Raw genomic sequence first — 12396 nt, forward strand, 5'->3', positions numbered from 1 at the left:
ATATTTTTGTTTCAAATGGAAATGAAGATTTGATGCTTCTAACATTTTTCTAAAACATTTTTAAATGTATCCAAATTTTCTTTGACTTATAAAGCAGCACAATGTAAAATAATTTCTTTTTCTTGTAGTTTCTGAGGAAGATAAAGGATTTGGACCAATTTTTGAAGAGCAGCCAATCAATACCATTTATCCAGAGGAATCACCAGAAGGAAAAGTTTCACTAAACTGTAGGGCACGAGCCAGCCCTTTCCCAGTTTACAAGTAACGTACCTCACTGCTCTGTTCACAATGGACTGTTAGACTAGATTATAGCTGAGCATCTGTGACCCTGTACTGATAGAGAAAGCTATAATATAAGGTTGTTAACAAAATAGAGGGCTATTAACAAAAATATTGGCATATAAGTTATTAAAACAGAGTTGTTTAATGCCCAAGTTGATAATAAGTTTTCTTAAATATGTACAAATAATCCACTTCCTATTTCCTGCATAGATAATGCTAATGCCATTTGATATTAGCCACTTAAAAATTGTCAAATGGTGATCATGCTATTAAGCATATACAAGGTTATATGAAAATCATGCACATTTAAATATACACATTTGAGGGTAAAATGTTCTTATATGCATCAACCTGGATAACTCATATTTACATATTATAGATAATATTCCTATATCAACTACATTTAGAGAGGCTACATACATAATTCTAGAAAGCACCACTTTTTTTCAGTGGTCTCAGATCTATATTCCAGGCAATGCACCAAATTTCTTAAAATTAGATAATCTATTCCTATTTATGTTATAAAAAATAACTTTGTAAAAGGTAACAATGGGTTTTTCTGCTTTGGATGGTTCAGAAGAGTATACTGACAATTTCTAGTCTGATACAAAGAATAAGATTAAAAAATTAAACAAACCAATGGATTTGAATTTCACCTGTGAAATGGTTCCATGAAGGCAAAGCAAGTGATTGATGGGGAAATTGGGGCTCTAGTGTGTTAATGTCAGCTAACTTAATTGAAGGTTGTCATTCAGCAAGACTGATTTTCATAGTATTTTTTTCTCAATAAAAAACAACTTTCTATTGTTATCAAAAGTTATCAAATTTAATCCTAATCAAACTCATTTTATCTCGAGTTCAAGAGACTCTCATGGATCTCTGGGCTAAATTACAAAATTATTCTTAAAATAAAATATGAATTTAGATACAAAAGCACCATCCCTTTGAAATTATTTTTATTGTTTCAATTTCGTGCATGGGAGTGCAAAATAAGTAGCTATTTCATAAATTATAAGTAACACATTTATTTTGAAAATATTTGGTGGGCTAGACTTGTTTCTACCCTTAAGCCACACATAATGGGAGTTTATATACATAGTTACGGATGTGGAATAGTATAACTAATAGGTCTGTAGAGGAGATCTAATCCAAGCACATAATTTTGTAGGAGAGGAAGCTGAATCTTGAATAAGTAAATTGACTTGCTCCAGAGTTAGTAAATCACAGATCCAGGGCTGAAACACAGGTTTTATGACTTTCAAAGAAACATATAATTTTTTCAGTATGTATCTATCTAGATAGGTTGATAACATCTCAAAAGCTATTTCAGTGATCTCAAAAGCTATTTCAGTGATGCTTATTTGTGACACCTTGTCCTTGACATTCATACGTGGAAACAGCAAATCAGTCTACAGCCTGGAATGGAGGCAGCAAAACAGAAAAGACTTTTCTCAGATAGTGTTCTAGAAATGTGTGCTTCTTGCTGTGTCTACCTGACCCCTACCCCACAGGCACATTAGGAAGCAAAGTTTTGCATAACTAAAATTTTATACACATTGATTAGCAACTCCCTTTTCCCCCTTCTCTCCAGTCCCTGACAACCACCATTCTATTCTTTGCTTCTATAGTTTGACTATTTTAGATACCTCATATAAGTGCTCTCATATTAAGTGTTCTTATCAACATTTAAAACATAAAATAAGGAGCCAAAGCTTTGCTTGACAACTACATTCACTAACTCCCTCTCATAGGTTGCACCAGCACTGAGTCCCCAGGATGAGTGTGGCCTGCATATCTACACATTAAAGTAGAGACCTGGAAAGGGGAAGTAGATGTTTAATTCTGTTATGAAGGCAGTCTGCATTTGACAGGGGGGAAAAAAAAGGCAAAGAATTCAGCTCATGTTGCAGCTTGTCTGATGAAAAAGAACATTTGAAGTTTTAAAAATTCACTTAATATTCAGAACAAGCCATACTAACCTTGGTAATCATGCAATCTGTCATTCACACAGTAGTTTTATATTTATGGCATGTTCTATGGTAATTTCTTATTCATGGCAACACCTGGAAAGGTACAGCAGGGAACTTTACCTTCTACTTATCAGCCTTAAAGCTTTCATTATCTTGTTTTGACCCTCAAAATAATAAGAATGCTAATAAAATTGCATTTAAAACTGTCTGAAAGGAGTTACAACAATGGTGTACATTCCTGAAAATAAAGTAAACCAGTAAACTTACCCAAACACAGCAAAACTTAATCATTATATGACATCAAAGGCAGACTCAAATCCACTGAAGAAGAGTTAATGCAATAAACAAAAATTTGGAGTCATTGTAATGGGGAAAAACAACAACGACAGCAATTGGTATTGCTCAATAGGGAAACCCATCGCCTTGGCGAATGCTAAGCAACTTGACATTGGATTGTTCAAGCAGAGCCAATATTGCCATCAAGTGGGGGGAGGGGGAAGATATACTCATTGGGTTGGAATTTGATAGATTTATGCAAAAGCAGTTTCCTGTTTGCTTTTAAATTACCTCCTACATTATAAATATTAAAACTAAAAATGTTCCAGTAATTTGATTTAATAAAAGATATTCTAAAATCATTAGGCTTTTTTGGGTGAGATTCTAACCCTAATCAGAAGTGTGCAAGGCCATGAACCATGAGGCCACAGCCCACTATTGGATCATGGCTCTTGCCTATGACACAGCTAAAGACATGAATCATATAACAGAATGAGTATGTATAATGCACAGATGGTCAGCTTAATTGAAAACTATTTTCTACACTTATTCTTCTCATCATCTCACCAAGAAAGTTAGAGTCCTGTTTTTAGCCTATTTATTTATAACACAATCCCTCTAAATACACCTGCAAGAGTATATTGGTGGCTTGGAAACAAAAGATCCAATTGATTTTTACAATTTTCAAATTGTGTGATCGACCTCTAGCGGTCAGAGTGTGACATTTACTGAGTAGAACCCTGATTTCAATGAGTTTTATTGAAAATTTATTTTGATATTTAGAATTGGGTATTGATATTTTGTATCTTACTTTTGTTAGAGTAGTGCTTTTAATATTTTATGCAACACATCTGGATATGCATGAATCTAACTAGTACATAGAAGGTTGTTATTTATAATCTATGTGTATCTGCTAAGAAACCAATTAATGTAGTAAAATTCAAAGAAATATTTGTCCTTTCGAATCCTTCATGAAAAAAGAGAACACAGCTCATGCACCTGAACATTCACCTTTCTGTGCCTGAACTAAATTATAAATCATGAGCCCAGAGGCACACAACTGTATGGTATGAAGAAATACCACACTGAGTCATCTACTTAATCATCTGATTTCACATGGAGCTGTATCCATGTTCTTAGAATGATATCAGGCCATTATGCTGTTTGCAGGCCTCATGACCTTTGGTATGACATTTGCTTTTCTTTCTCATAGATGGAGAATGAATAATGGGGATATTGATCTGACAAGTGATCGGTACAGTATGGTAGGTGGAAACCTTGTTATCAACAACCCTGACAAACAGAAAGATGCTGGAATATATTACTGCTTAGCATCAAATAACTATGGGATGGTCAGAAGCACAGAAGCAACCCTGAGCTTTGGATGTAAGTAACTGTAACTTTAACAAGGTCAAGTGTGTCTAGGTGAAGTAAAAATTAAATATTATCATAAGAGTTCAACAAGAAGAAAAATCAAGATGAAAAGAAAATGAGAGAAAAGATCCATAGATGGAGTGGGTCTTATATGATCAGTGGGCCTTAACTGTGTGGAGAAAAAATTTCAAGAGAGCAAAGCGTCATGAGGGATATTGGAAAATAAACTAAGGCCATGTTCTGAGGGATCTTGATTAACTAGCATCAGTGAAAGTGCTAAGCCATGCATTCTCTCTCTCTTTTTCTTTTTCTTTTTTTTTTTTATTATGACATTACAGTTGTATTCTCTAAAGCTCAACTCTACTTGACAGAATCTTACTCCATAGTATGTGATTTACATTATTAGGAGTAAATTAAACTAACTAAATTATTTTAACTTTAAATTAAATTAAAATTTCTCCTTATGGAGGCTGTCATAAAAAAATCTTTTCAGAAACCTTGTGCTAAACTTAAAGTTAGAAGCTATTCTACAAGAAGAGTTGTGCATTGAAAGAGGAGTTGGACTAGATGATCTCCAGTATGCGATTTTATAAGTCAGCGCTTAAATCTTTTGCAAAATGGATTATAGGATGAAAATGATGTTTTAAGAGGACCCATGTGGCAGTGATTACCAGCAGGGAGTGAAGAGTCAGATTTCATTAATGTGGTGACAATGGGAATGTAAATAATAAACAATTCTTGAAAATAATAGATTACTTTGCACTGAAGGAAAAAAGGCCCTAAATATTTTTTTAAAGGAAAGTTGAGTCAAAGGGCAAAAGCATTCTGCTCTCTTTAAAAATGGAATGGGAGCAAGTAAAACCAATTTCAAGGTTGGGAGGAAGCACTGAAATGACGGCTTCACATGCAGAGGTTATGATGACATTAAGTTATTGTGGAAATGTCAACTAAGTAGTTGAAGATAGGGCTGGCATTCAAGTGAAGCATCAAGATTAGAGATGTAGATCTGAAGGGCTCTCTGCAAAAAGGTAACAATTAGGATGATGACATTTCAGAGGTATAAATATATTGAGAGAAGTAAAAATATGATTTTATAATTTAGTACTGATGACAGAGAAGAAATAGGCAATGAGGCAGGGTTGAAAGAGAATGAGCACAAGTAAAACAAATGAAGAATCAAATAGTAGAGTATCATGAAGCCAAGCAAAATGTGACTTCTAAATACACAGAAAAGTATGAAGGAAATGAGACTAAGGAAAACTCCGAATTTGAAAATGGGAAAAAATTGGTGACCTTCACATCACCTCAGCTAGGATCCTACTTTTCATCCTTAGTCCTTCACCCACTGGAGTCCTCCCTCAGGAAGAGAAATGTACTTTTCAAATGAGTCTGTTCCTCCAACTCACTTCTCTTTACTTCTTTGGTAGATTCCTGGTTTTACCTGAGTCCATTGTATTTCCATATACCCTTGCTTAGATTCTTCCTAAACCTGAAGCAAAAGTTGAGGATATTGTGATTTTTAGCGTTGTCAGAATACTTATGCAGACTGCTACCAACAAGCATCTGCTGGCGTTTACCACGGAAGTCTTAAGAGTATATGCAAATGCCAGCATGTAAAAATAGAGAATTGACTTCCATAGGCTCCACCAAATCAACTGAGAAGTATCATATCCAAAAGTAAGTTAGGAGAGGAAAGATAAACTTTAATGAAAATCTCTTTCTATTGACTAGAGAGTGAATGTTTTCCTTTTTGCTTTCATAATTAGATCTTGACCCTTTCCCACCTGAGGAGCGTCCTGAGGTCCGGGTGAAAGAAGGGAAGGGAATGGTGCTTCTCTGTGATCCTCCATACCATTTTCCAGGTAAATTTAAAGTTCCTCTGTGACTATCAGCGTCTATTCAATGAATGGCTATGTTTTAATTTTCTTAACAATAATGGTTCATTTATGATTAAATAAGACTCAATATTTGCCTAACCTTGTAATGCATTGCTTATGAATGGTTAGAGACACTTCCAGCCTCTTTAGTCACTTGGCCCTAATTCCAAAGATCTGTAATCATTTTGGTTTATAAACAACATATATGTTAGATTATATCCTCATTAACATTCCTGTTACACAGGAGAAAATATGATAGATTTTTACAAATTATTTTTAAAATAGAGCAGTGCCAAGGAGTGATATATAGTCTGTCATTTCATTAAAAATATTACATCTACAATATTCCGTGAATTGTATAAATTCTAGAAAGGGATAAAGACATAATTAATTATTAATCTCTTTAGGGGCATCTAGCTGTGACAATAATCATCCAGGGGTGCCTGGGTGGCTCAGTCGTTAAGTGTCTGCCTTCGGCTCAGGGCCTGATCCCAGGGTCCTGGGATTGAGCCCTGCATCGGGCTCCTTGCTCCTCTGGGAGCCTGCTTCTTCCTCTCCCACTCCCCCTGCTTGTGTTCCCTCTCTCACTGGCGGTCTCTCTCTGTCAAATAAATAAATAAAATCTTAAAAAAAAAATCATCCAACTTAGAAAGGTGTTAAATTAAGTGTCATCTGTAACAAGATTCAACCTTTGAATACGTGTTTTCTGTTATTTGATATAGCTAAAATAAAGGCCACCAGAGTGTTAATTAAAAGATAAACACTTTATATACTTTGCTTAATTTTCACTTATTTATCAAATATCTTCTTGAAATAATATGTAAATACTACTTTTCACAATGAAAAAATGTTTTACATTCTTAGAGTTCAAATACTATATCATAAATTTGACTTTAAAGACCCCATAAAGAACAGGCTGTTATATATCATTTTGTGTGGAATACACTGATGATATATATATAGAGAGAGGTGAACAAATGTAAATATATAATGCATATCCTAAAATATATGTTATATGTCTATAATTATATGTGCACATCTATATGTATTCTATTCCAATTCTATGTATATAAATTCTGGTTGTTTATATCGAATGTCAGTAATTTTCTCTCTAATAAAACAGGAGAAAGACTATTAAATGGTAAATATAGGAGGAACATAGAATTCAAAATATTGTAACAACATTTCAATGAGAGAATAGTCTTTCTTTGAAGAACTATGGGGGAAAAAATTCCCTCATCTCTGTAGTATTTCACACAAAGTAAATGATCATAAATAGCCAATGACTACATTTGACTACATTCAGCACTGGATGGGCTTCATTTCATTGCTTATTCATTCAACAAATCTCTTGTGAGCACTTGTTACACAATTTTGTGTGCCAAGCACTATTTATGCCACAAGAATACCTTGGTGGGTGAAACATGAAAATCCACCTGCCGTCAGAGATTTGCTACTAGCAGAGACCGCCAATGTGCAAGATACATATTTAGCAGGTATAGCATGCCTAGATATTGGTGGGTAAGCACTAGGAAGAAAAGTTTATGCAGGCAAGGGGAAAGAGTAAGTGTTAAAGGGATGGCTGAACTTTTATAAGGGACAATGCTGTGAAGAAAACTTTGACTAAAGGCCTGAGGGCCATGAGGAAGCTAACAATGCAGATGTGTGAGGGAAGGACATGCCATGCAATGCAACAAAGGCATGAGATAGAACTATGGACGAAGACCAAGGAAGCCAGACTGGCTGGAATAGAGTGCATGAGATAGAAGGTAATAGGAAATGAATTTGGAGACATACAAAAGCTATATCACACAGGACCTTATAATTCATAGTAATTGCACTGACTTTAACTTGAGCGAGATTTTCTTTGGAGGGGTTTGACAAGAGGAGTCACGTGCCATTGCTTAAGTTATGGAAAGATGAGTCTGGCTACAGTTTTGAGAAAAGACTTAGGGGAAATTAATTTCTAAATGTGTAATTCAAAATAGGAATACAAAAGGAAAAAGATATAAAGACACAGTGTGGCTAGCAATCTTCATTTTATTTTTAAAATGCAGTAAGGGTGCGCCTGGGTGGCACAGCGGTTAAGCGTCTGCCTTCGGCTCAAGGCGTGATCCCGGCATTATGGGATCGAGCCCCACATCAGGCTCCTCCGCTAGGAGCCTGCTTCTTCCTCTCCCACTCCCCCTGCTGTGTTCCCTCTCTCGCTGGCTGTCTCTATCTCTGTCAAATAAATAAATAAAATCTTTAAAAAATAAATAAATAAATAAATAAATAAATAAATAAATAAATAAATAAGTAAAATGCAGTAAGGAAGATGGGTCATGAGTTTTGGAATCATCAGACCTAGGTTAAAAATCCCACTTCTACTTACCGGTCATGAAATTCTAAGCAAGACATTTAACCGCTCTGAGTTTCATTTAGCCCATCAATGAAATAGAAGTTAGAATATTAATAGGCCACAAAATAATTGAGAGAGAAAGATAAATAAAGTTGCTTAGCACCATGCTTATATTCACTCAAAATATGGTAGCTTTTGGAAAATTCGCACTATTTGTCTTGGCCTACTTCCAACATTCGTTCTACAATAGCCTAGATTAGATTATGTCCTAGCTTGTTCCTAGAAAATAAAATTTTTGCTCTTGGAGAAGAATTTAATATTTAGAAGACAATATTTCCTTCCAGATGATCTTAGCTACCGCTGGCTTCTAAATGAATTTCCTGTATTTATCACCATGGATAAACGAAGATTTGTGTCTCAGACAAATGGAAATCTCTACATTGCAAATGTCGAGGCATCAGACAAAGGCAACTATTCCTGCTTTGTATCCAGCCCTTCTATTACAAAGAGTGTGTTCAGCAAATTTATCCCTCTCATTCCACTACCTGAACGTAAGTATTTTATTTGTTACACCCTGTTTTTGCAGGTTTTCTGCTTATGGAGCACTTGCAGTGATGAGAAGAAATATCCAGTGGGAAGACTAGCTGGCTACTCGGTCAGGGCAAACAGAAGATACACACTTTGAAAGTCTTGGTCATTCCTTAGTTTTTCCGGTGGAGATTTATATGATAAAAGTGCCCTAAGATGGTTGAGTTTGGACTGGTTTCCTCTAGTTCAGAGAATGTATAGGGTACTGATTTATTAGCAAAATATCCATATATTATTTCTAGTGGGAATCCCCGGCCACTAGAAACACAGAAAAAAATCTGCTTTTTTTCACGTCCAAAGTAACTTCATGGAAGAGAACGAATGATTAGATCAAAACAAACGATAGTGATTCCAGAATTAGGGGAAAAAATGCAGTCATATTATTTTGTTATTTCTAAGAAACTATTTATATGAAGCAAATAAGTATATAAATTGCCTTTCTACTATAAGTAAGTAGCATAGGTGCCATATTTGTTTTTGTATTTCATAATATTCTTTTATTTGTACATTTAGATGTTTTGTTTAATTTATTATTATCATTATTATATTTTTATTATTATATTCAATTAGCCAACATATAGTACATCATATTTGATGGCCACTGACAGACCTGAATGGCTTTTCCAAGAATCCAATTGAACTACATGCTTTTTTTAATGCATTCTCTTCCTAAGAGAATCAGATTTCAATATATTTGCTTACTTCACATTGTTTTTGTTTTTTTTTTTTTAAAGATTTTATTTATTTATTCGACAGAGATAGAGACAGCCAGCGAGAGAGGGAACACAAGCAGGGGGAGTGGGAGAGGAAGAAGCAGGCTCATAGTGGAGGAGCCTGACGTGGGGCTCGATCCCATAACGCTGGGATCACGCCCTGAGCCGAAGGCAGGCGCTTAACCGCTGTGCCACCCAGGCGCCCCTTACTTCACATTGTTTTTATCACAGTCGTGCTGTTACCACTCATATCAGTGAGTTCAGGCTTCTGAAGAAATGCTTGGTTTTGTTGTTCACAGACTTAGGTTTGGTTCCTGCCTCTATTACAATGGGGAAAATGTCATCATAGCACTGATTCCACTTTTCCTACTCTCTTCAATTGTGTTCATGTGCTTGGAATTCAATAAATATTTTTTGACTTTTGGCTCTTTTTTCTTTCCACAACCTTGGAAGATGCTCTCATCCACTACTTTATAGAATTACAAGGAGCCACAAACTGAGCGCTTCAGAGGGGGTGGGGGACTGGGCTAGGCCGGTGATGGGTAGTAAGGAGGGCACATATTGTGTGGTGCACTGGGTGTTATACGCAAGTAATGAATCATGGAACACTACATCAAAAACTAAGGACATACTGTATGGTGACTAACATAACAATAAAAAATTATTACATTAAAAAAAGAATTACAAGGAGCCATCACGTAAAAACTTCCTTAAGTTTCTTTCTTACCCTACCCCAGAAATTCATGTCTTCTATTTATTTCTTACTGTTGTCTCTGTGGAAGAAGTGTTTCTCCTCCTGTTCTAACTAATCACTCTAGTTGCACTGGTTCCTTTACCATTTGATTCATTTAGGGACTTAACCTATATCACTTATTTTCTGCTTTTTTTCTGAATCTTTAAACTCTCCTCTGTACTTTCCCTCTATGTATTCTTTTGTATTCAATGCAAACAATCTTGAGGACTTCTTATTTGCTAAATTCAAAGGACAATCTTCAGTTCTGATTCTGTATGAACTTTGACACTGTTCATCTCCTATGCCTCTCTTGGATGCTTCTTTCTTTTCCTAATTTTCCCAACTCCTGACTTTCCCTTATCTCCCACCTGCCTCAGTATCCTTCCCTACATCTTCCTCCTTATATTTCTCTCTATCCTTTTTCTGGATATTCTCACTAATTTATACTTTCAACAGCATTGCTATGGAGATGACTCCATATACTTATCTCCAAAACTTATCCCTTTGTTTAGGACTTAATTATATTTACCTCCTAGACTTGTCATACAGAAGTTTCTCGGGAATGTTAAGCTCAAAATGTTCCAGACACATCTGTCATCTCATCTCATCTCTAAAAACTTCTGGTGTTCTTTGTCTCATTTGGTGATACCGTCATATTTCTAACTCGGGATAGCATTTTTAATCATCAACTCCTCTCCTCCCCTCATTCTCCAGACAGCTAATCCAATGGTCCCATTAGTGTAAGCACTTGGGAAGCTTGCAGAAATTTGGAATCCAGAAATAGTGATTCAGCAGGCCTGGGATGTGACCTAGGAATTTATAGGTTCAGCAAGCATCCCAGGTGATTCTGATGAATTGGATCTTTGATCTACACCTTAAGAAAACATTGACCCAAAGGGCAGTCTTGCTGATTCTGCCTCTCAAAGACAACTTGGATCAGTTCTTTCCTTTTGTTCCCACTGCTCAAGCTCCCACCTGTTTTGCATGAAGTAATGAAGTAACTTCCAACAAGGTTTTCTACTTAAACCAAAGGTGATATTCATGTTACTTCTCTTACCAAAACCCACCAGTAGCTACCTACTGGGATAATTAGCCTCAAAATGTTTAATGTCACAGTTTCAAGCCTTCTAGATAATAAGTTCAAGCTCATCTTCAACTACATATTCTCTGACATCACTTGAATTCCTAGACTTAAAAAAAATCCCCTTCATATTCCTGGAGCTTTGTCATAACATACTGTTTCCTCAGCCTGAACTGGTCTGATAAATTCACATGCTCTTCTTGCCTGAAATTCCCATAGACCCTGCATATTCAGCAGTCCTCCTTAGCTGCCACCCTTTCAGACCATTTATTTTCATTTTGGCTTGTATTTTAGGGCATGGCATATCTCCTTGTCTCTCAGCTATCATACAGTATAAAGTATATATTCACGTTGTAATTGTAAACAATGTATTTCACCTTTCTGAGCCTGTTTCTTGCCCTATAAGATTAAAAGAATAATATACCTTGCAATAGAGATGTGCTCAATAAATTCAATAAAATAACTGTAGTAATGAGCCCAGTAATATCTAATAAACACTCTTCTTTCCCTCTCTCCTTTTCTCTTTTCAACTCGTTTCACTTTTGCCTTTGTCTCCATATGCACATCTTTCTTCTATTCTCTCTCTTTTCTTGCCTGTTCTCTTTCTTTTCCACTCTCCTCTCTTCCTTTGTTTCTTCTCCCTCATTTGCTTTCTTGTTTCTCTTCCTTCCCGAGTCCCATGTATCACCTGGCACAATGTTTTATACGTTTGATGCTCTCTAAAGACAGCTTCGATTTTTTTGGTGAATTGAGTCTAATGATTACATAGCTGTCAGAATGAGCCAATATGATTGGAAATGCTTAATAAAATTTATGCTATATACATACTGTGCATAAACAAATAAATCTGTGCATTGTGTTATGATCAGATATTTTCCAGTACTTGTATAGAAAAATGCTTTGCATATTGAAGTAATTCCATAAAAGTCACAATATTAAAAAATACTCTATTTATTCTGCCTAATAATGGATGGTTGTATTTTTCTTAATATTAGGAACAACAAAACCATATCCTGCTGATATCGTAGTTCAGTTCAAGGACATATATGCGCTCATGGGCCAAAATGTGACATTAGAGTGTTTTGCACTTGGCAAGTAAGTATGCTTATGTTTTTTATTAATATATGTAGAAATATATTAATTTTTCTACCATTTTAGGAA

At 35.5% G+C, this 12396-nt stretch overlaps 1 protein-coding gene across 2 annotated transcripts in view; it reads left to right on the forward strand.

The window, feature by feature from the left end:
- The window catches only part of CNTN1 (contactin 1), a 343680-nt gene that overhangs the window by 195485 nt on the left and 135799 nt on the right, over positions 1-12396 (forward strand). For both annotated transcript variants that reach the window (XM_026502092.4, XM_044385537.3), the window contains 5 exons: positions 129-261; positions 3742-3914; positions 5669-5764; positions 8465-8671; positions 12231-12330. In XM_026502092.4, the coding sequence (XP_026357877.1) occupies positions 129-261; positions 3742-3914; positions 5669-5764; positions 8465-8671; positions 12231-12330 (709 nt within the window). The remainder of the gene's footprint in view (positions 1-128; positions 262-3741; positions 3915-5668; positions 5765-8464; positions 8672-12230; positions 12331-12396) is intronic.

This window comes from Ursus arctos, unplaced genomic scaffold (assembly GCF_023065955.2).
Source record: "Ursus arctos isolate Adak ecotype North America unplaced genomic scaffold, UrsArc2.0 scaffold_26, whole genome shotgun sequence".
In the NCBI taxonomy this organism is placed as follows: domain Eukaryota; kingdom Metazoa; phylum Chordata; class Mammalia; order Carnivora; family Ursidae; genus Ursus; species Ursus arctos.